Consider the following 24,139-nt stretch of genomic DNA (forward strand, 5'->3'; position numbering starts at 1 on the left):
AGCATCTATGGAGCGAAGGAAATAGGCAACATTTTGGGCCGAAATGTCTGAAGAAGGTTTTCGGCCCGAAACGTTGCCTATTTCCTTCGCTCCATATACAGTATGCTGCTGCACCTGCTGAGTTTCTCCAGCATTTTTGTGTACCTCCGACATCAGTCACTGATACACTCCACCAACTCTATGCTTGGTCGCCTGTCCCATGTCTCAGTATCTCGTAAACTCTTTTGCATCTTCTCTTCTCACCTCCTTAAAACCTACCTCTGACGGAGCTTTTTGTTAATATGCCTTTACGAGCATTGGTCTAATACTTTGCTTATCACTGCTGGTGCTGGGTGGACTCATGTTCGAGGTCCCAGCCAAGACTGTGTCCATGTTCATCTCTCCACAGCACAATGTCACCTCCACCACCCCGGATGGGCATGTTGCTTTTTATGTCTACGGCACCAGTGATTTTGTTACCATCTCATTCTACATCTTCATTACCATTTTCTTACATGCACTTTGGGACAGTTTACTTTGTTAAAGGTCCTATGGAGATGCACACTTCCTTTGATGCAGTAATTTGGAGGAAGGTCGGCATTGTCAGTGTTCTGCCAACATTCAAGACCATTATGATGGGGAAGGACAACGATTAGTTGAGGCAAGACTGCACCTCGATGGAGATGCCTTTGGCTTGGTGGAATGGGAATGGCTAATTAGGATGAGGAGCGGAACCAGAGGTACAGGTTCACCTCTTCACACTTAGTACACTCCAATTTCAACTCCCAAATCAATGAATGAATACAGGCAGTAAGGAACACCGCCACCTGCAGGTTCCCCTTCAAATAACACACCCTCCCAAAATGGAAGTACATCTTCGTTCATTCATTGTCATTGGGTCCAAATCCTTGAATTCCTCCAGAGCTCCAGTTTATCATCAATCCATTTGATTCAGCCAGAGACTCAACAACACAAATCTGCAGAGGTTGGATCAGAAATAAAAGCAAGAGATTGTGGAAGAACCAACAGGTCAGGTAGTGTCTGCACAGAGAAATAGGGGTGATGGTCAGGTCAACAATCTTTCACACTGTCTAGTCTGATAAAGATTTGTTGACCTGAAACATTAACTCAATTTCCCTCTCATATAATCCTTCTCACAGTGGTGCAGCGGTAGAGTTGCTGCCTTACAGCACCAGAGACCCTGTTTCAGTCGTGATTAATTGGCTTCAGTAAGCTGTAACTTTGTCTATAGTGTAGGATAGTGTTAGTGTATGGGGCGATCGTCGGTCAGCATGGATATGGTGGGCCGAAGGGACTGTTTCCGCACTATATCTCTAAAGTATAAATACCGACCTAATGTTTGCGCCATTTTCCATTTCTCGGCCAGTGGAGTTGGACACATCTGCGAGGACAATGATCCAGCAACACAAATTATTTATGTAGGGAACTCAGTTTAGTTTAGAGGTACAGGCCCACCGTGTCTGCGCCGACCAGCGATCACCCTGCACCCTAGCCCCATCTAACACACTAGGAAACATTTGCAATTTATTTTACTGAAGCCAATTAACCTACAAATTTGTACATCTTTGGAATGTGGGAGGAAACCAGTGAACCCCATGTTAAAGGGAGAACGTACAAACTCCGTATAGACAGCACCTATAGTCAGGATCGAACCTGGGTCTCCGGCACTGTAAGGAAGCAACTCCAGGATTTACACCCAATGACAAGAACCCAGCCAATGCTGGCTCTTTAACTGCCAGCAAGGTTTGGAAAAAATGTGAAGTGAGGCTTTCGCACTGAGAGATTTGATGTCAGCAGACTGCGAGACAGAGGGTTTATGTGTTTAACAAGGTTTGGAAATTAAAGGCAGCCTTGGAGAATAAGACCATAAAATCTTGACATAGGAGCAGAAATTAGGCCATTTGGCCCATCGAGTCTACTCCGCATTCAATCACAGCTGATCTATTTCTCCCGCTCAAGCCCTTTTTCCTGCATTCTCCCCGTAACATTTCATGCCATCACTAATCGAGAACTTGTCAATCTCCGCTTTAAAAATACCCAATGATTTGGCCACCAACGCCGTCTGCGGCCACGAATCCCATGGATTCTCCACCCTCTGGCTAAAGAGATTCCTCTTCAGCTTCATTCTAAAGGTGCGTCCTTTTATTCTGAGGCTGTGCCCTCTGGATCTGGACCCTCCCATTGCAGGAAATCTTTTCCACGTTCATTCTATCTATGCCTTTCATTAACCGAGCTGGTTGTGGCTGGGGCAGTGAGGGGTCATCCACTGTACAGTGTATCAGAAGACAGATGAGGCACCTCTGGTGACCTATTAGTACCCACGGACTTCAATCATTATTTCCCAGGAACTGGACAGGCAATTACAGCAGGAGGAAGAAAAGAAAAGATCCTTTTTAAAATGATTTAAAATGTATAAAATGATTTGTTGCCGTTTTGTGAAGAGAACCGTGCATCGAAATGATTTATAATTACTGTAGCCTGTGCAGCCATCTCAATCCCAACCATCTGCATTTAATTTTCAAACAATTAGTCACATCTTATTAGTTGGAAATGGATGTGTTACAAAGCCATCTGTTACCCCGGTGACAGGCTGCTCTCAGCTGGCAAGTTAAATGCTCCTCACTACACCTTGAGCCGTTGGCTGCCAGGTTCTGACACAGGATGTCACTGCCTGCACACTGAGTGTGGCAACGCGGGCTGGTGGGCCCCAGCGACAGCAGAGGCAACCATCGACCAGCAGAAAGAAACCAGACCAGCCAGCCAGACGAGCAATGTCGTCTACGCCGATCCATCGCTCTCAGCTGTGTGTCCGAGACTCTTGTACATTGTGGCGAGCACATAGATGTGTGACTTGGTTGAATGGAGTTACAGATGGATAGCATCCTATCTAAAAACAGATGGATAGCATCCTATCTAAACTACCAACCCATCCTCCCCCACTCCATGTGTAGGAAGGAACTGCAGATGCTGGTTTACACCGAAGATAGACCCAAAAAAGCTGGAGTAACTCAGCAGGTCAGACACCATCTCTGGAGAAAAGGTATAGGTGGCATTTCGGGTCAAGACCCTTCTTCAGACTGATGAAGGATCTCCACCCGAAAGGTCACCAATTCCTTTTCTCCGGAGATGCTGCCTGACCTGCTGAGTTACTCCAGCTTTTTTGTGTCTATCTTCCCCCCACTCCATCAGTATCTGTAGCTCAATGGGCAGCACAAGTCTGTCTGGAGAGTTTCCCACTGTCCCACCCCAGACACAGCAAATAAACAGCCTGAGGCTTCCATCCACAACTGAGGGAGAGTCACACTGGCAGGGTGTTATTGGACAGTGACACAAACTTGGAGCATCACAATGACTTGGGGCCATATTCACCCCCAATCAACGTCATCAAATAGATTTGGCCAATATCACTGCTATAGTGGTATCCTCCTGTACGCAACGTGGCTGCATTATTTCCTGCGCCGCAATAATAACTGCACTTCACATCTGGGAGACACTTCACATTTGGGACATTCTGAAGGAACGAGAATGAAAAGTGAATCTTCCTTTCTTCTTCTTAACCTTAAAATTTCTTGAGCCACCACCCATCCCTATTAGCCCGGCAACCCTCCAACCTCCTAACTACCCTGCAATCTCCTACCCCACTCCTGGTGCAAACTAAACTTATCTCTTCAGGCTCATTTCCCAGCACAAGATCCAGTACGGCCCCTCCTTGAGTTGGACTATCCACATCCTCTCAGTCTGAAGAAGGGTCTCGACCCGAAATGTCCCTTATTCCTTTTCGCCAGAGATGCTGCCTGACCCGCCGAGTTACTCCAGCATTTGTGTCTATCCACATGCAGTTTCAGGAACCCCTCTTGAATACATCTAACAAATTCTGCCCCATCTAAGCTTCTTACGCTACGGAAGTCCCAGTCAATGTCGGGGAAGTTGGTCGCCCACTCTACGACAACTATGTTGCTTTTGCATATTTTCATTATCTTGCAGTTGGACTACATTGTCCCAGTGGCCTCTTCTGGCTCATTAATGTACCTGAATCATTGTTTGAGGAACTGAGTTGAAAGTTGATATTCACAAGCCCCACAACTGCACAATCCAGTCCTGAATATTTCAGCAAGAAACTTCCAGCCAGAGCCAGTGGGGAAGGGTTGGGATGGGAGCTATATAAGTCCAGTATCTAAGATCATGTGCCAGTCACCGGCCCCAGTCTGGAATTATTTCCACATTGGCCCCCATGTGGTTAGGTGGTTATAAGCAGGAGAAAGCCAGGAGACGTTGTTATAGTCAACCGTTAGCCCTCTAAAGCATCCAACTCACTGAGATCTCCTCAGAACTCCACTTCTCATCTTGTTTCTTCATCCTACTGCCCGTGACAGCACCCATAGTCAAGATCGAACCCGGGTCAATGGTCGACCATGCTGTCCCTTTTGCTTTAAACAATTTCTTGTGATACAGACCCACTGCCAAGGGAATCTAAAGGAGTGTTGCTGAACACTGAGGACAAACACTGGGACGGAAGTCCCAGTCAATGTCCAAGGATTGCAATCCCAAGGCAAGCTCCAGTGGCACAAGTATCCATCTATAAATGGGACCCCAGAGTTGTTTTTACACATGGCCAGTGTGTAGAGGCCAGTTGGCCATTAAATGCTCCAGGTCCTTCTGGGACTCTCCGTGAAACCCTGACTGATGGAGCGCAATTGTGATGTTAATCAAGAGCGGTAACAGTTTAAATTGGGGTGAGAAGTATACACAATCCATAAGCCTTTGCACCAATCCCCACCTGGATCTCTGCTGAACAATCTATTTCTTCATATTGACCTCCGGAATGCAATAAATCCACCAGTGACTTGGCACCCACAGAACAGAACAAGAAACCGGAACTATCTTATCACTGACACAAGAAAGGGATTTAATTATCAGTGTCTGACGCCTTAATCTGCTGATAGGAAATTGATGTCAGAGGGGAACTCACCCCATTGTGAATGTACCGCAAGGCAGGCAGTCTCCCGCTCACTGCAGGTACTAGATACACTGTGAAACACAGACTTCTAGCATAGAGCAGAGCAGAGCAATGCCAGGGAGCAAAGATCAGCCATCCCATCTCTCCCCCATGCCCCACAAGGATTCCCACTCTTTTCTCCCACAATCTATCCCCCTCTAAACCCCCCCCCCCCCCCCCCCCCCACCTCCTCCCCCCTCCCAACCCATCACTGCCACAAATATCCCTTCTCTGGTTTCACATCTCACATCTTGTCTCCCCCTATCTCACAGCATTTTGTGTTTCCATCTATGACCATTGTCCAACCATCTTGCAACCAACCCCCAACTGCTCTCCTACATCCGCAACTCACCTGGCCTGCATAACTTTTACGTTAGACTTTACTTCAGAGATACATCGTGCCAAATGCCTGGATTGTTGTTGAGAGACGGGTTTAACATCACTCGTCCCCATGAAGCATGTCCCAGGGAGGAACCTGCAGAGTCATGATCTGACTATTATCTTTCTTTCCCTTACACTCACAGCACCACTACTAGAGCAGTGGACAACTTGTGGTTTTGTTTATAAAATGAGGGATAAACCAATTAATTAATGAGCGGTTAGTTCAACTTTGATGTTCCCAGTACTGGAACAAGTTCTCATGAAGGGTGTGAACCTTGATTTGGAAAGGCAGAGATTAATTGAGAGTTAATCCCATTGAGTTACTCCAGCACTAAGTGTTTTTTGTTGTTGTAAACCAGCATCTGTGGCTCCTCGGGTCCATGATTAACTGAGGGTAGTCGGCATAGACTGGTCAATTGAGGTCCTGTGTAGGAAGGAACTGCAGATGCTGGTTTCGACCCAAAACATCACCTATTCCTTTTGTCCAAAGATGCTTGGGTCTGAGCTATAGGTAGAGGTTAAGTTGGCTGGGACTATTCCCTGGAGCGCAGGAGGATGAGGGGTGATCTTATAGAGAAATGAGAGGAATAGATCGGCCTAATGCACAGTCTCTTGCCAAGAGTAGGTGAATCAAGAACCAGAGGACATAGGTTTAAGGTGAAGGGGAAAAAATATGATGGGTATCTTTTTCACACAAAAGGTGGTGGGTGTATGGAACAAGCTGCCAGAGGAGGTAGTTGAGGCAGGGACTATCCCAACATTGAAGAAATAGTTAGACAGGTACATGGATAGGACAGATTTGGAGGGATATGGACCAAATGCGTGCAAGTGGGACTAGTGTAGCTGGAACATGTTGGCCAGTGTGAGCAAGTTGGGCTGAAGGGCCTGTGTCCACACTGTATTAATACATAACTACATGACTCTATGCTACTGACCAGCTGAGTTACTCTAGCACTTTGTGTCTATCTTCAATGGAAGGTCCCGTCTGTCTCACCTGATTGATCTCAATCTACATAAAATATTATCTGAACTTCCCACATCTCGTTTACCACTGTGAGAATATCAACCGTTAACCCTGTTCTATGGCCGTGAAAATTCCACGGATTTGATTCCTTCCCACCTACTAGTCTTTCCCTGGACTCCCACGCCTGAAAGCCCATCCCTTGTACAGAATCTCCACTGGCTAGACCCCGAGGGTGAACAAAGCCCCAGACCGTGGTGTGGAACTGGGCAGGAGTCCAGCTGTGATCTAATGTGGATGTGTAGATCCTAGACAGTGTTCTCTCCATTAGTAGCACCTAGCAATAAATGATCTCATGTGGAAACAAGGAACTGCAGATGCTCGTTTGTACCAAAGATAGACGCAAACTGCAAAGAGTACATCGGCGGGTCTGGCAACATATCTGGAGAAAAAAGCACGGGTGGCATTTCGGATCTGAGAAGGGTCCCGACCGAAAACGTCACCCATTCCCTTTTCTCCAGAGATGCTGCCCGACCCGCTGAGTTACTCTTGCCCTTTATGTCTATCAGTAAATGATTTCACTGGATGAAATGGCCTCTCACCTGCTGCAACAAAGATGGAATCCTCTTCAGAGTCGTTGAAGCTGACCGCGCCCGGCGTGGCGGCCCATCCGTCTGCGCCTTGCCCCGAGGCAGGGTTGAGGAGGTCCTTGATCGTCTGGTCCAGGAGAGTGGAACCCTCGCCTTCATCGTCAGCTGTCGCCAGCTTGGCTTCGGTGGAGGAGAGCAGCGGGGGGCGGCGTGATGCCGCACTGTCCACGCTGCCCGCTGCTTCCGCCTCGGGTTCAGGGCGAGAGGACTCTGTGTGGTGGGACAAGGTGGGAAGCGGGAGGAATGTGAAGATCTCGGGACCTTCCTTGGAAGCGGAGCCCTCGTCATCCAAGTCCGGCCGCTCCACACTGGGCAACGCGTCCTCCTCTGCTGTGCCCGCCGTCACTGCTACCGGCGACCAGTCTGTGGTAGTCCCCTTGGCCGAGGTTGGTGGAGATTCAGATTGTGCATTGGTGTTAGCATCAGTGAATGGCCCAATCGTCCCCTTCCTTTCCTTGACAGCGTGTGCGTTCAACCCGGTTGCTGGGGTCGTGCCGGAGATTTCTACTGTGTCCGTTTGTCCCTTCTCTCTCGCACTAGTCACAATTGGCCAAGCCACATTTGAAGCGTGTTGGGTCGGTCCCCGTTCGGCCAAGGTGGGTGCGTTTGCAAGCAGTGTCCTGGCCGAAGCCGGGGTGCCCAGCTCCGCCTGATGGGTGGGGTTGTCCGGAGCGGTACCGGCCCCCTCGGTGTGTGGCGACCACGCGGCTCCTGAGCCACCCGTGGATATGTTATCCTCCCAGATGCCAGCAGCCGCTCGGCCCGTCGATCCCACCGCAGCCCCAGCCGCAGGTGTGCTGGAGGGTGGCGGGGAAGGTGCTTCAGTCTCCGTCTCTCCCGTTGGCATCGCGGCCACTGGCGACGCCGGGCCCGGAATTAGTGTAGCCACCGGGGCATCCCTCACGTCCGGCTGGCTGCCGCCCAGTTCCTCCGGGGACCCCGATTCCCTCTCCAACTTCATGAGGCGAAACTCCTGCAGCGTTACCGTCACCCGCTGCGGCCGCTCGGCGCGGACCGTGCTGCTAATCCCTTCCCTGGCGAGCAGAGGGGGCGAGGTCGCACTTCTAACCCCCTCGGACGCAGGCAATGTGGGGAGGGGCGGTCGATGCTCAGAGACCGTGCGAGCGAACAGGCTCCTAGTCGTGGCGGAGAAAGCGCGGCTCGCTCGTCCCTGCACGACACGGGATCCGTCCGCACCGGTCGGTGTGCGCGTCTCCTGCCGAGAGCTAAGTGTCCATTGTGCGGGTCGCGGGGTCCAGGAGACGGCGAGGTGGCTCGGGTCCCCGCTGGCATCGTCTCCACCGTCCGGAGCCAGTTCCGGGAGGGGCCGAGCGGTCTCCTGCCTCCCATCGCCCACCGTGCTCTGCCTCTCCCCGGGATCCCCACCCTCACTGCTCCCGGGAGATGTGGGTATGTGGGTCGGCTCCGTCTCTGCCTCTCCTCCGAGGTCGACCAACCGAGCGCTGTTTCCCGCCCCCGTGTTGGAAGAGGCCGATAGGTATTCCGGGTCCTCTTTAGGAGCGGTCTCTCCAGAGGCCTCTATGCCCGCTTCTAGCGGCGTGCCGGGCGTGTGGCTGGTGCTCTCCGTTGGCCCGTGGTCTCCGTCCCCGTCCCCGTCCCCGGCCTCGGTCAGTAAAGGCTCGCTAGCCCCGCTCCCTGTGCCGGTCTCCGCCGTCGCGTCCGTCCACGCCACATCCCCTCCCGTCCGATTCTCCTCACCGGCTCTTTTGATCTTGGCGCCGTCTATTTTCTCCTCGCTGCTCGATCTGTTGGCCTCGGCAGCAGCCGGCTCTGCGGTGCCGGACAGTGCCCCACTCCGCTCTGTAGGGGAGAGATGGACAGCACGTTAGATACCACAGGGCCACAGATATATCGGACAGCATCAGCAGCTGGCCTCAGCACTACAACACAGCCTGAAACAAAGCACAGGGGGGGCAGAGGTAAAACCCCCTCCTCCCCTCCTTCCTGGGGAGGTTTCGGGCCGGAACGCGTCCTCAGACTGAAAAGTAGATCGTTTTTTTTGGCGGGGGGGGAGGGGGGGGGGGAGGTGAAGGTGAGGAAAGACCAGGACCAAAAAGGGGCGGCTAGTAATGCCCTTAAGCAGAACGGTGCCTGGTAAACCCATTGTTGGCTAAGGAGGGTATGATCTCAAGAGTGATACAATGTGGAGAACTGTGTAGGTAGGAACTTGTAGATGCTGGTTTACACTGAAGATCGACGCAAAATGCTGGAATAAGAGCGGGTCAGACAGCGGGAGTTAAACTGGTCAAACGACTAGGTGGGGGAGGGAGTGTTACTTAAAATTAGAGGCTTTATCGTTCATACCGCTGAGTTCTGAGCTACCCAAGCGAAATGTGAGGTGCTGTTCCTCCAATCTGGGTGTGGCCTACCCCTGGCAAGTGGAGGATGCCTGCCTCTATTATGTAAAGGTCAGTATGGGGGTGGGAGGGAAAACTGATTTTTTTGGCAACCGGGAGTTCTCGGAGGCTTCGGCTGATCGAGCACAAGTGTGTTCAGCGAAACGGTCGCCAGGTCTACTTGGTCTCGCCAATGTACAGGAGCCCACATCGGGAACACCGCCTGCACTAGATGATGCTAGTGGACTTCTGCTCACCTGGGGTGCTGGGGTCGTAGATGGGGGGCGAGTGAGGGAGTGTAGGGACAGGTGTTACATCTCATGCGGTTGCAGGAAAAAGTCTGAGGAGGGTCCTGCCCGAAACGTCATTCAGTCTATTTCTCCAGCTACTCCAGTTGTGTCTATCACTATCGCTGGTATAAACCAGCCTAACTTGAAAATACTTCTCCTTTCCTTCATCATTAATGAATCCTGGAACTCCCTCCACAGCAGCGCGGAAGAATATATTTGAGAGGGAGTTAGATGTGGCCCTTGTGGCTAAAGGGATTAGGGGGTATGGAAAGAAGGCAGGTACGGGATACTGAGTTGGATGATCAGCCATGATCATATTGAATGGCGGTGCAGGCTCGAGGGGCCGAATGGCCTACTCCTGCACCTATTTTCTATGTATCTAAGAAAGACACTTGCCCCTGGACCGCAGCGGGTCACGCCGCTCAGATTACCAAAGCTCCGTTTGTTTCAATGTCTCTGGGTATCCTTGTCTCTTTGATGCAGCACTGGGAAAGCATCGCACTATGGGAGGGGGTTACTGAGAGAGCGCCTCACTGTTGGAGGGCGGTACTGAGGGAAGCAGCATCGCTGGGGGGGGGGGGGGGGGGGGGCATGTGTTTGCGGAAACCTGATCATCCGGAGGAAACCCACGCGGTTACAGGGAAACTCCACACAGGCAGCAGCCGAGGTCAGGATCGAACCCGGGTCACTGGCGCCTGGAGAGAGTGTCTCTACCAGCTGCGCCACTGAGCAGTCCATAGATTCACATATCTCTATGTGCCTGATGGATCCTTTTAATCTTCATCTTCACAAAGCCCAACGGACAATTCATTATTAAATACAATACTTTCATTTTCCTAATTGAAGATGAGGCTGTTTCTCTTTCAACGGTAATGTCTTAATTTGTTAAATACAAGGTCTTAAAATTGTTTGACAACGGAGTCGTCTGCTCGGAATGTAGGTTACAGAAAGGACAAAGGGAAATTATTAATGTGGCATCCTGCTCCCTCTGTGTATTCCACTTACTCGGAGGTTATTAATCACATGCTTCTCTCAGCCAGCCTTTAACTCCATGGGCGGGCTCCCTCTCCACGTGAATTACTGGAACCACCGCCGGCTCGTCCAGTCCGGAGATGACGGTCAGCCTTTGGTGACCAGAACTCACGGCCAGGTGAACTAACACTAGCAATGGCAGCACGACATGTCTGACCTGCCAGTGAGGAGAGGGGGCGGCGATGGGATTTTTTCACACAGAGAGTGGTGAATCGCTGGAATTCTCTGCCTTGGCTATATTTAAGAGGGAGTTAGATGAGGCCATTGTGGCTAAAGGGATCAGGGGGTATGGAGAGAAGGCAGGTACAGGATACTGAGTTGGATGATCAGCCATGATCATATTGAATGGCGGTGCAGGCTCGAAGGGCCGAATGGCCTACACCTGCACCTATTTTATATGTTTCTATTTGTCTATGGGAATGGGGAGAAGGGGAAGGGGGAGGGGATACAGAAGAACAGGGACATGAGGAGATTGGTCGACAGGAGGGAGGATGGAAGGGGCGGGGGAAGGGGCGCCCACCTGTCGCGGTCTCTGATTCCATGAAGGTAGCTGGCTCCGTGAAGATAGCTGGCTCCGTGAAGGTAGCTGGCTCCGTGAAGGTAGCTGGCTCCATGAAGATAGCTGGCTCCGTGAAGGTAGCTGGCTCCGTGAAGGTAGCTGGCTCGGAGCTGTCTCCCATCCTCCCGACGTTGTGCAGTCGGCCCGAACCCTGGGTCTCTCCCGATGCCGGGCGGCTGGTGCCCGAACCCTGGGTCTCTCCCGGTGCCGGGCGGCTGGTGCCCGAACCCTGGGTCTCTCCCGATGCCGGGCGGCTGGTGCCCGAACCCTGGGTCTCTCCCGGTGCCGGGCGGCTGGTGCCCGAACCCTGGGTCTCTCCCGGTGTCGGGCGGCTGGTGCCCGAACCCTGGGTCTCTCCCGGTGTAGGGCTGCTCGTGTCCGTGGGGTCCGCAAGATTTCCGCTCTCCGCTCTGGTCAATGTCGGCCCCTGAATCTGCTCCCAGCCCTGGACCAGTCCGTTGCCAGCGGCGGGCGGGCGCTCCGACTCGGGCAGTTCGTTGGTTTCCACCATGCCCGGTGTCTCCGGGGTGTGAAGGCCGGCGGCTGTGGGGTCCGGCGGTCGTGGGCTGGGCACCGGGATGAGACGGTCCCTCTCGCCCGGAGCCGGCCTCTCTGTGCCGGAGTGGCCAGGCCTGCGCGGAGCAGGCTGCCCGCGGCCTAGGTGTTGCTGCTGCTGATGCCGAGTGGGGAGCTCCAGGTACAGCGACCAGTCGCTCAGCGGGATCTCCGGAGACGAGGGCTCCCCGCCACTGCCCTCTTCCCCCGCCGCCGCGGTGTCCAGCTCTCGGCTCTCCGCCGCAACGCTACTCGGAACTCCGGCCACACCAGCCGCTGTGGAAGACAAGAACACCTGGATCGAGTAGCTCGAACATAGAACAGTGCAGCACAGGAACGGCCCTTCGCCTCACAACGTCCGGGCCGAACCTGATACCAAGGCCAACTCTTATGTGCCTGTGCATGATCCATATCCTTCCATTCCCTTCACTTCCATGTGTCTCCAAAAGGCTGCAATGTTAAAGGTGGACCCAGATGGAGGAGAGGATGATGAGCAGAATAGGTGTACACCAGCACTATCTTACACACTGGGGGCAATTTACAATAGACATAAGCCAATTTACCTACAAACCTCAACCTCTATTTAGTGTGGGAGGAAACTGGAAATCCCACGCCCTCCACCCAGAGAGAACGTACAAAAACATACAGACAACATAACACAGACGGGATGGAACCTAGATCTCTGGCGCTGTGAGGCAACTCTACCGCTTCCCAAGGGTTTCTCCACAACCACTTCAATCACTTGCCTGTCCTCATTACATCAGCAACAATCCAGTACAGCCCACCCACACAAGATACTTTATTTCATCTCAATAATCTCTTTGATGCATTTGAGGAATTGCTCGTCATCTTAGACCTTTGTACCAAGGCAACCCCAGTCAGTATGAGGATGGTCAGCAGTCCCACCATGTAGAACATAGAACAGTGTAGCACAGGAACCGGCCCTTTGACAATGTCTGTATCAAACATAATGTCAAGCCCAACTCTTATTTATCTACACTTAATCCATATCGTTCCATTCCCTGCATATCCAAAGTCTCTTAAATGCCACTATTGTATCAGCCTCAACCACCACATCTGGCAGCATGTTCTACGCACCCACTACCCTCTGTGTAAAAATCTTGCCCTGTACATCTCCTTTAAACTTTGCCCTCCCACTAAGCCCCCTAGTCTTTGATTTTTTTTCTACTCTGGGGGAAAAAAAGTGTTGACTCTCTACTCTGCATATATGCCTTTCATAATTTTATATATTTCTATCTGGTCTCCCTACAACTTCCAGCATTCCAAACAAAACAATCCAAGTCTGTCCAACCTCTCCCTAGCTAATACCCCCTAATCCAAGCATCATTGTGGTAAACTTCCCCTGCACCCTTTCGAAAGCCTCTATGTCCTTGCTGTAATGGAGTGACCAGAACCGCACACAATGCTACAAATGCAACTGAACCAAAGTCCTACAGAGCTGCATCATGACTTCCTGATTCCTGTACTTCATGGCCAGACCTTGAAAGCAAGCATATCATATGACTTCTTTAACACTCTGTCTACTCGTGTCACCACTTTCAGGAGGTTATGGGCTTGTACATCAAGATAATAACCATTTAAACCTTTCCAGAATCAAAATGCTGCAAATGCTGGAAAATCTGAAGTAAAATCTGCCACCACTGGAAATACTCAGCTGTCAGGCAGCTTCTGTGGAGAAGCAGAGTTATCGTCAGGTCAATAATCTGTCTGCAAAACCACTCTGGTAACCAGTTTCACAAGAGCCCTTGCTGAACCAGAACAGAATGGGCAAGAATGCCAGGTACGGGATACTGAGTTGGATGATCAGCCATGATCATATTGAATGGCGGTGCAGGCTCAAAGGGCCGAATGGCCTACTGCTGCACCTATTTTCTGTGTTTCTATGTTTCTACATCCTGGATGAACTGATATTCCCTTCGGACCTGTGACTGTAATCCCAGTTGTCGATGACATCTCAGCAAAGAACAACAAGTGCCTCACTAATCTGCAATTAAACTAACTCCAGAAATAGTTTTGCAAAGCTTCCTTCGTCTTTAGTTTCACACAAACGTCATTCTCGAGATGAGGTTAGTGCGAACCATAAATAACCCAAACCAAACAGCAACTCAAGAGACAGGGAAATCTCAGGGAACCACTCCTGGCAGAAGATCAGATGATGCTCCTAGAACATTGGTCCAGGACAGGCCAGTCAGGCCCTGAGCCGGTCTCATTGTTGGTGACAACATGGTCTCTCCATATCTTGACTCTACGCCATGCACTAGGGTGCACCTCACACCTATTCCTCCCAGCTCCCTGCCCTTCCACCAACGTCCCTATCTTTAGCCTCACACTTTGCAACTCTGCATTTCTTTTGTCTCACGCCTTCTGCCGTATCATCTCCGGCTTCTGTCCAATACCTGCCTATCAAAATCCTCCTTACCTGTTACTTGGAAGTACACAAAAATGCTGGAGAAACTCAGCGGGTGCAGCAGCATCTATGGAGCGAAGGAGATAGGCAACGTTCGGCCTGAAACGTTGCCTATCTCCTTCGCTCCATAGATACTGCTGCACCCGCTGAGTTTCTCCAGCATTTTTGTGTACCTTCGATTTTCCAGCATCTGCAGTTCCTTCTTAAACACTCTACCAATTACTTGCCAGGCTTTGTTTTGCCCCTCCTCTCTTCCAGCTTTATTCCCACCGCCCACCACCGCAATCAGTCTGAAGAAAGGTCCCGAACCGAAACGTCCCCTGTCCATGTTCTCCAGAGATTTTTAGTTTAGTTTTAGTCTTGAGATACAGCACGGATAAAGGTCCTTCAGCCCACCGAGTCCACACCAACCAGTGATCCCCGCACACGAGCACTATCCTACACACACTGGGGACAATTTTACAATTATAAAATTACACCAAGCCAATGAACCTACAAACCTGTACATCTTTGGAGCCTGTGAGGAAACCGGAGATCCCAGAGAAAACCCACGCAGGTCATGGGGGGGAATGTATAAACTCTGGATAGACAGCACCCGTAGTCAGGATCAAACTCAGATCGCTGGCACTGTAAGGCAACCTATCTACTGATGGTGCCTAACTCGCTGAGTAACTCCAGCACTTTGTATCGTATTTTGTAAACCAGCATCTGCAGTTCCTTGTTTCAACATCCTAGTGCATCTCTACCTTCCCTACAGTGCAACCACAATGTTCCTATAATGTGGCGTCCGGAACTGTGCACTGCATTCGAAGTGCGGTGTAACAAGTGTTTTAAGATATTGCAAAACGAGGTTCCAACCATTACATTCTGAGCCCTGAGCTGTGAAAGCAAGCATGCCGGAAGCCTTCATCACCACCCTATCTACAGTGTTGTCACTTTCAGGGAACCATAGACTTGAACACCAAAGTCTCTCTGATCATCAGCATTCCACTCTAGTAGTTACTACCCCAATATGACTTCTGAAAATGCACCATAGCACACTTTTCAAATTTAAATTACATCTGCCAATGCTCAGCCTAAATTTCCATCTGATCTATCACTTGCCTTAGGCAATCTTCAACCACCATCCATCAATGTTTATGCCATCTTCAAACTTACCAATAATTCCTCCTCCATTCCTATCCAAGTGGTTAATATACCAACAGTGTGAATGGGTGATTGATGGTTAAGAAGCCCAGCACTAGTCCTTATGGTACACCACTGGTCATTGGCTTCCAATTAGATAAGCATCTTTCAACCACTATGTAGAAAAAGGGTTTCAACCCGAAACGTTACCTATCCATGTTCTCTAGAAATGCTGCCTGACCTGCTGTGTTACTCCAGCACTTTGTTTCCTTCCACCACTGAACTCTGTCTCCTATCACCAATCCAATTTGCATGCTTACCTTGGATTCCATGTGCATTAAACTTCTGGAAACATTCCCCTAGTGCGACCATCTTCCGAGTCTTGCTAAAGTCCATTTCAGCAAAGTCAACCACTCTATCTTCACCAATCCTCTTGGTTATCTCCTTAAAAACTCAATCAAATCTGACCTTGGACTCAACCCAACATTTCTACGTAAACCCTTTGGATGCCCACTACCCCTCAGATGTCCTCTACACTGGGCCAGGGAGATGGGGCAGAGGAACTGCATGTCCTGAGTCGGTTCATCAAGAAACTTCCAGGAGCATCCCTTCCACCTTTCCCACCCACCTGATGGATCAGTGCACAGAGATCACAGTTTTGGTACATATGACAATTAAACACTCTTGTCTCTTTCCTCCTTTCGTTTCACCAAGGTAACTCAATGCTTTCTGTATTTTCATGGGAACTCCAGCTTGTCGAAGGCCAACATGTCAGGAGAAGCAAGAGGATTGGGCAGGGTGGGGGTGGAGTGGGAATGAAGAATGAAGTGGGGGTACAGTTTGCTTTTCTGGGTCATCATGCAGCTTCTGGCAAGCTTTAGTCCATGTGTTTACGAGTAAGTCAACACCAGCAATAGAACAAAGGCATTGCCAATTAAAACAGCTAATCTTTCTGGCAGTGTGCTGTCTAATCAAAGCAGGTTTCCCCTAACCCAGAGGCAAGTGGGTTTACAAGTGACAGAAGTTTCCTTTCAACTGTTCTCTGAAGTGATTTAATGCATTTTATTCTGTGGCTGTGCCCGCTGTTCTGTAACATCTTTACCACGTAATATCCATCGGTCTTGACTTTGGATTTTTTTAAACTGAAATATACAGCATAGAAGCGAGCCTTTTGCCCCACAGAGTCCGCGCAGACCATCAATCAGCCATTCACACTAGGTCTATGTTAGCCCACTTTCTCATCCACAGCCAGAAGCTGCACGATGGCCATGAAATGCAAGCCATACACTACGGAGTTTAAAAAATGTTTGGACAGATACATGGATAGGATAGGTTTAGAGGGATTTGGGCCAGACACAGGCAGGCAGGCTCGGCCTCTGACCAAGTGTCAGTTGTGCAGATCCCTGCCCATCCCCACTGGCAATGTCCAAACTATGTTCCAAGGTACGGCATGGCAGGCAATTCGCTCTGAGCTAGCAGCAGCTCCCAATGCGTGGGACACTTGGTTCAGGGGGAGGGGGGGAGGCTCCAGGGATGCGGCTGTGACTCTTTCTCAGCTCCAGGGAATTTGTTTCTATTGCACTTCAGGATGACCCAGCCGATGACATACTCTGTTAAGTAGTCACTTTAGTGAAATTGGGAAGTTAGCAGCAAAATAGTTCACAGCAAAATCCTACACCATATAATGGCCAGATCATCTGGTACTTCCCAACGTTGGTTAGTGATGTAAACGTGGACAGGTTGATTAGTAGATGACACCAAGCTTGCTGGAATCATGGACTGTATACAGCGGGATATGGATCAGCTACAGAAGTGAGTGGAGAAATAGAATCTGTATTTAATCGGAGTAAGTGTGAGGTGTTGCGCTCGCATGGTCAAAAGTAAAAGGAAAGTATACTGTTCATGGCATGACCCTTAGCATTGATGTACAGAGGGACCTTGGGAACCAAATCCACAGCTCTCTGAAAATGGCAACACAAGTAGTTCGAGTGGTAAAGAAGGCATATGGTATGTTTGCCTTCATTGGTTGGGGCGTTGAGTATGAGTTAAAAAGTCAAGAAATAAGTATCTGGAGCCAGATACAATAGCGGTATTTAAGCTTTAGGATAGGCACATGGATATGTAGGGAATGGAGGGATATGGATCATATGCAGGCAGAGGAGATTAGTTTATCTTGGCATCATGTTCAGCACAGATATTGGGGGCCGAAGGACAAATATTATGTGCTGTGTTCTAAGGAATAGATATCAGCTGTAAGATTTGGGAAGGACTTGCAATTACTGCTGGGTGATCTTTAAGTTCCAAGTGCACACCTAATTATGGAACTACAGTGCAATCTTTTACATCAACACAACCTTTCAGTTTAACCAGTCTGGATGGCCCGTCTAGAGTACATGCATATCTCCAGGAGGAGCCTGACCTCAGAGGCAAGCAGTCACCCAGAAGCCCGGCCAACACCAGAACATTATTCAATCCCCTTAGACAAGGTGTTGACTCAATTGCTTGGACCCCGGCGATGCAGAGCGATTCTAATTAAACGGAACGGAGGGCACTCATCCGAACAACTTGACTTTCATGCTGTATAACCATAACGGTTCATGTTAATTTTAATATTTGTCAGCAGATTCAAACCAAGTATGAAATATTATATTCAGTTTGTTCCATTTCATCTACTCATCCAAATTAAACAGTTTTGAAATATTGTGCAGACAAAACTTAATGGAGTATGAAAGATACTTAATGGGAGCAAAGAAAATCGACTCAAACCAATGAATTGTCATGCTACACGATGCCGACTGCACGCTGCTTGCTGCTTGATGTCTGTAAACTCTTAACCTGGAGCCCAGGTGGGGATTTTCGATTTCTCCAGATACACCCCACAAGACTGCACAGCAATTGGAAGCATGTTTGTATGGAATGAGGCAGAGCTGGTGACTTTGCCTCTGCAGGTTTGGGTTTCAAACAACAAAGTATCCCTATCTAAAGAAGCTGAAATTGTGGGAGAGCACAGGCAGGTACATCAATAGACAATAGACAATAGGTGCAAGAGTAGGCCATTTGGCACCGAGTCAGCACCGCCATTCAATGTGATCATGGCTGATCATCCCCAATCAGTACCCCGTTCCTGCCTTCTCCCCATATCCCCTGACTCCGCTATTTTTAAGAGCCCTATCTAGCTCTCTCTTGAAAGCATCCAAAGAACCTGCCTCCACCGCCCTCTGAGGCGGAGAATTCCACAGACTCACCACCCCCTGTGAGAAAAAGTGTTTCCTCGTCTCCGTTCTAAGCTACATCACGGTAGCTTGACCAACAAAACCCACACGGTCTCATGAACGGAGGGGAGGTGCAGTGATTGGGGGGGGAGGGGAGACAAGGGAGGGGAGACGGGAGGGGAGTCGTGGAGGGAAGATGGGGAGGAGAGATGGGGAGGAGAGATGGGGAATGGGAGAAGGGGAATGGGAGACGGAGAGGGGAGATGGAGAGGGGCGACGGAGAGGAGAGATGGAGCGGGGGAGACAAGGAGGGGAGAATGGAGGGTAGTTGGGGAGGGGAGACGTATAGGGGGAGAAGGGGAGATGGGGAGGGAGAGTGGAGAGGGGGAGATGGAGAGGGGGAGGGTGGATGGGAAGGGAGTTGGGGAAGGGAGACGGAGAGGGGGAGATGGGGAGGGGAGTTAGGGAGGGGAGATGGAGAGAGGAGCTGGAGCGAGAGGGAGAGGACATTGGGCTGAGGGAGGTCAGGGCCCTGACTGGAGAAAGTTGGGCTGCTGATGGCAGGTCACAGATCCCGGTGTGGGGAGATGTTGGAAGGGTCCTAGCACTGGAGGGAATTGCAGAGACAGGGACGGTGAAATTGCTGTAAGATTGGAAAACAAGAATTGGAATTTTAAAACTGACATGTTGCTCAACGTGCCATGAGGACAGGTTAGAGAACAAGGGTTTGGACATGATCCTCCTTTGTACGTGTGGGTTTTCTCCGGGTTCTCCGGTTTCCCCCCATATTCCAAAGACATGCAGGTTTGTCAGGTAATTGGCCTCTGTAAATTGCCCGTAGTGTGTAGGACGTGGAACGTTCGTGTGATGGGTGATCACTGGTCAGTGTGGACTCAGTGGGCCGAAGGTCCTGTTTACATGCTGTTGTATCCCTAAAGCTAAAACTAAAAGATGGGAAAGGAAAAGGTAGAGTTTGATGACAGAGGGTGTACATTTGAAGGAGTTAGGACAAAGGCTTTTGCCAGCGACATGAAGATCAGACTCTACCTCCTGGAGTGAGCATGAAGGCAATTCCTCATGGAGTGTTGAGGAAGGAAGTCACGGTGAGTATTGAGACTCTGCAGAGTGGCACCTGGAAGCAGGCTACAGAGATAGCACAAAGGCTTGGGCTGAAGGGTCTGTTTCCATGCTGTACGACCAGATGCCAGGGGAGTAGGTTGCCCCCACCAGGACCCTTAGGCAAGGCAGAGACACGATGATCGTTGACCTCAATCAAGGGATGTCTGAAAAGGGTCCTGACCGGAAACGTCACTTATCCATTTTCTCCTGATACTCTGCCTAACCTACTGAGCTACTTCAGCACTTTGTGTCTTCAGCGGTCTAGGAATAGTGACTATGTCTGGAGATACATCTGAAGGTGTCATCCTTAGCACCCGGCAGATCAGCCTCTCCCACCTTAGAATACCCCGCCTTTACACTGCACAGCTTTCACACAGCTGATTAGAACAGATACGCTCTTAATTATCCAAACAGACGTTATCCTTGTAAAGCCTCCAATATTATGATAACTAATACATGTTCAATTACAATGGAAGGAATCAGCTGCCCCATGCCCCCTTTAATTTTCTCCCTGAGTCACTCACAGCTGCTCTCAGAGTGATATTTAATCCCAGAGCACCCTGGGGCGATCAGTAGGCTGGCTACCTCTCTCCGCCTGAAATACATCAAGCTCCAGGCTTTTGTTTGTTGCCGCTGCGGTTTTATATCATAGGCTGAAAGCATTGTTTTGAGCAAATGACACTCATTGAGGTTCCAGCTTGATCTACCACTGTACACAAAGCACAGCTGGATTCAAAGCCCAAGTTGCCCTGAGTTTGAGTTTGCGTTTAGTTTATTGTCGTATGTACTGAGATACAGTGATAGGCTTTTGTTGCGTGCTAACCAGTCAGCGGAAAGACAGTACATGATTACAATCGAGCCGTCCACAGTGTACATGATAAAGGGAATAAAGTGAATAACGTTTAGTGCAAGATAAAGTCCAGAAAAGTCCAATCAAAGATAGTCCAAGGGTCTCCAATGAGGTGGATAGTAGCTCAGGTCTGCTCTCTAGTTGTTGGAAGGATGGTTCAGTTGCCTTTTAACAGCTGGGAAGAAACTGTCCATGCTTCTGGAGGTGTGCATTTTCATACTTCTATACCTTGAACCCGGTGGAAGAGGGGAGAAGAGGGAGTGGTCGGTGCGACTTGTCCTTGATTATGCTGGTGGTCTTGCCAAGGCAGCGTGAGATGTAAATAGAGTCAATGGAAGTGAGTTTGGTTTGTGTGATGGCCTGGGCTCTGTCCACAATTCTCTGCAATTTCTTGCCATTCTTGGATGGAGCTGTTCCTAAACCATGCTGTGATGCATCTCAATAAAATGACTTCTAAAATGCGGTAAAATGCTTTCTGGCCCCGCTGGTGTGGATCGTGCCCTGTGCCCTGGACCCCGGCTAACGGGCGGATACAGACTTTCAGCAATAGTCGTTCACTACAAAGCACCGGGGTGGAAGATTGCAACCTTCACGTGGTCCGCCCTGCTTCGACTAATGCAATCAACTCGACGTGCACAAACGGAAGATCAAATAGAACAAGTTGTCCAACAACTTTAGGCTGTGCATGCCACACGAAAGAAGAAGAAGGAGACTACAAAGCACCGATGTCTCTAAGGAGAGAATACTCACTCGACATAAAGGACTCGGTAATAGAACAGCCCTGTCATCCCTTCACTTCTGAAGCTGGATCAGACAGAAATCCTATATGTTGCAAGTCCTGAACACACTCAGAATTAGCCACACGACCACAGGCAAAAGAGACTTACACCAAGAGAACCTCCTCTGGCAGCCCGTTCAATATACCCACCACCCTTTGTATTAAAAAGTTGCCCCTCAGGTTCCTATTAATTCTTTCCCCCATCACCTATCTTCGCTGGTTCTTGATTCACTAACTCTGGGTAAAAGACTGTGTGTTTTTAATGATCGAAGTCCTTATGATCTTATGCGCCTCTTTCCCCTCATCCTCCTACGTTCCAACGAATAAAGTCATAGCCGGCTCAACCTCTCCCTGTAGCACAGGCTCAAAAGTCCTGGCAACACCCTCATAGGTCTTCTCTGCACCCTTTCCAGCTTAACAACATCTGAGTCTGAAGTAGGGTCTCAACCTGAAACGTCACCCATTCCTTTTCTCCAAAGATGCTGCCTGACCTTCTGAGTTACTCCAGCAATTTGTGTTTATCTTTGGTGTAAACCAATATCTGCAGTTCCTTACAAAACATCTTTCCTATAGCAGGGTGACCAAAAGTGAACACAATACTCCAAATGTGGCCCCACTGACTGATGTTTTATACAACTGCATCATAACCTCCCAGCTTTTTCACTCACTCTGAAGGCCGACTGATGAAGGCCGACATATCAAGAGCCTTCTTGAGCACCCTATCTACCTGTGATGCTACTTTCAAGGAACTATGTACCTGCACTTCTAGATCCCTCCACTATGCAACACTAGACAAATCTACCTCCCCAGGGCCCTATTATTCACTGCCAATGTATATTCTAGAACACAACACACAGGCAAAGAAACCTTTAGATGAGAATGGCAATGTTCTGGTTAAATCAGCCCCATTCCCGCTCTCTCCACATTGACATAATAACAGTGATCAGTGAACGCTGAGAGCTTACCTCTGAAGCAGTAGGCATCATACTTTGAACCAGGGTCAGGAAAGCCCGTCCTGTTTGCGAGCTGATAGATGGTCCTGACTCCGGGCACATCTCCACCACAGTTCCTGCGCGGGACATTGATTGGGTAACGCACACTGCCGTCGGCCAGCCAGCCTGCGTCACAGCGGTCCAAGCCCTGGCTCCAGGCCAGGAACAGGTGGCCAGCGGTGGCCAGTTCCGCCCCCTGGGTCCGGCAGTGGTGCAGAGCCTCGGTCAGGTTCAACTTGCGGGTTGTTGACTGGTGAAACACGGTGCCTGTGAACAAAGAAAGCCAGGCTCTCGGTCAGTGCCAAGGCTGTAGGTGAGCAGGCAGGAGGGCCGAGCTCTCCATCCCGCCCAGAGTCACCCAGTGTCCCCATCCAGCCTGTCCAACCTCAGCTGTTGTGCATGGACCCTCTGTGGAACCACAATGTAACGTTGCTCAGCCAGAGCAAGAGAGGGTTCCTGTTCACTCACTGATCAGAGAGCCTTTTTGACTGCTTACCCCATTATCACTCAGTTTTACCCCTTGAGAGAAACCCCCTCCGCCACCTTCCCTGCACCTCGTAGATTCTCCTTTAACACCTTTCCAATTTAGTTGAAGGTTCTTTAAGATGAGGGAGGAAAGATTTAATAGGAACCTGAGGGACAACTTTTTTTGCACAAAGGGTGGTAGGTATATGGAACAAGCTGCCGGAGGAGATAGCTGAGGCAGGTACTATCACGTTTAAGAAACTTTTAGACAGTCACATGGATAGGAAAGGTTTAGAAGAGGGACATGGGCCAAACACAGTCAGGCAGGATCAGTGTAGGTGGGGCATGTTGGTCGGAGTGGGTAAGTTGGGCTGAAGGGCCTGTTTCCAGGGCTGGAAACCTCAGTGGGTCAGGCAGCATATGTGGAGGGCCAGGCAAAGTTTCAAAGCAATGACTTTTCATCAGATCCGAATCAGCTGGTTTGCAGGGCTGCTATATCACGTGAAACAGTAAACAATCTGAAGAAGAGTCCCGACCCGAAACATTGCCCAGTCTGAAGAAACGTCACCTATCCATGTCCTCTGGAGATGCTGCCTAAATTACTCCAGCACTTAGAGTCCTTCACATGAAGCCCCAGAGTCAGAGGTGGTGGTGTTCATGGTGCCCATTGTGCAGGCTCATTGCCCTGCTCCTTCTCCCATCTACACCAAGCCAATCCCCACTTGCCTTTCTGCTCCGCGATGTAACAGTAGACGTCATACTGCTCATCAGGATCCCGAACACCATAGGTTCTGATGCCTGGGTATTCAAACTTATCTCCATAGCAACCAGGTCTCGGTGTTCTGATTGGATACCTGTCAAAAAAAATAACCATTCGGATTTATTTTCATTATTCAGTGGAATATTTATTACTATTTATTTGCAGCTTTTTTCCTCATCAATATGACATAAAAATCATCAGCTTGTACAAGAAGATCTGAAGGAACTTCACAACCACTGAGACTAATCCTGGGAATAATTCAACACTGCCCCAGCTTTCTACACTGGTCTATTCATCTCATGACTTCATACACCTCTATAAGATCACCCCTCATCCTCTTGCGCTCCAGGGAATAGAGTCCCAGCCTACTCAACCTCTCCCTATAGCTCAGACCGTCTAGTTCTGGCAACATCCTCGTAAATCTACTCTGTACCCTTTCCAGCTTGACAACATCTTTCCTATAACATGGTGCCTAGAACTGAGTTCAATGCTCTAAATGAGGTCTCACCAACATCTTATACAACTGCAACATGATCTCCCAGCTTCTATACTCAATACTTTGATTGATGAATGCCAATACTGACTGATGAAGGTATAGGGATGTGTTACATCTCCTGCAGTTGCAGATG

At 49.7% G+C, this 24,139-nt stretch overlaps 1 protein-coding gene across 3 annotated transcripts in view; it reads right to left on the reverse strand.

Moving 5' to 3' along the window:
* ncan (neurocan) overlaps nt 1-24,139 on the reverse strand; it is a 95,574-nt gene that overhangs the window by 18,630 nt on the left and 52,805 nt on the right. For all 3 annotated transcript variants that reach the window (XM_033046782.1, XM_033046781.1, XM_033046780.1), the window contains 5 exons: nt 23,477-23,604; nt 22,259-22,552; nt 11,333-12,057; nt 11,188-11,260; nt 6,941-8,809 (listed from right to left, as the gene is read on the reverse strand). In XM_033046782.1, the coding sequence (XP_032902673.1) occupies nt 6,941-8,809; nt 11,188-11,260; nt 11,333-12,057; nt 22,259-22,552; nt 23,477-23,604 (3,089 nt within the window). The remainder of the gene's footprint in view (nt 1-6,940; nt 8,810-11,187; nt 11,261-11,332; nt 12,058-22,258; nt 22,553-23,476; nt 23,605-24,139) is intronic.

Source organism: Amblyraja radiata, chromosome 29, assembly GCF_010909765.2.
Source record: "Amblyraja radiata isolate CabotCenter1 chromosome 29, sAmbRad1.1.pri, whole genome shotgun sequence".
NCBI lineage: Eukaryota > Metazoa > Chordata > Chondrichthyes > Rajiformes > Rajidae > Amblyraja > Amblyraja radiata.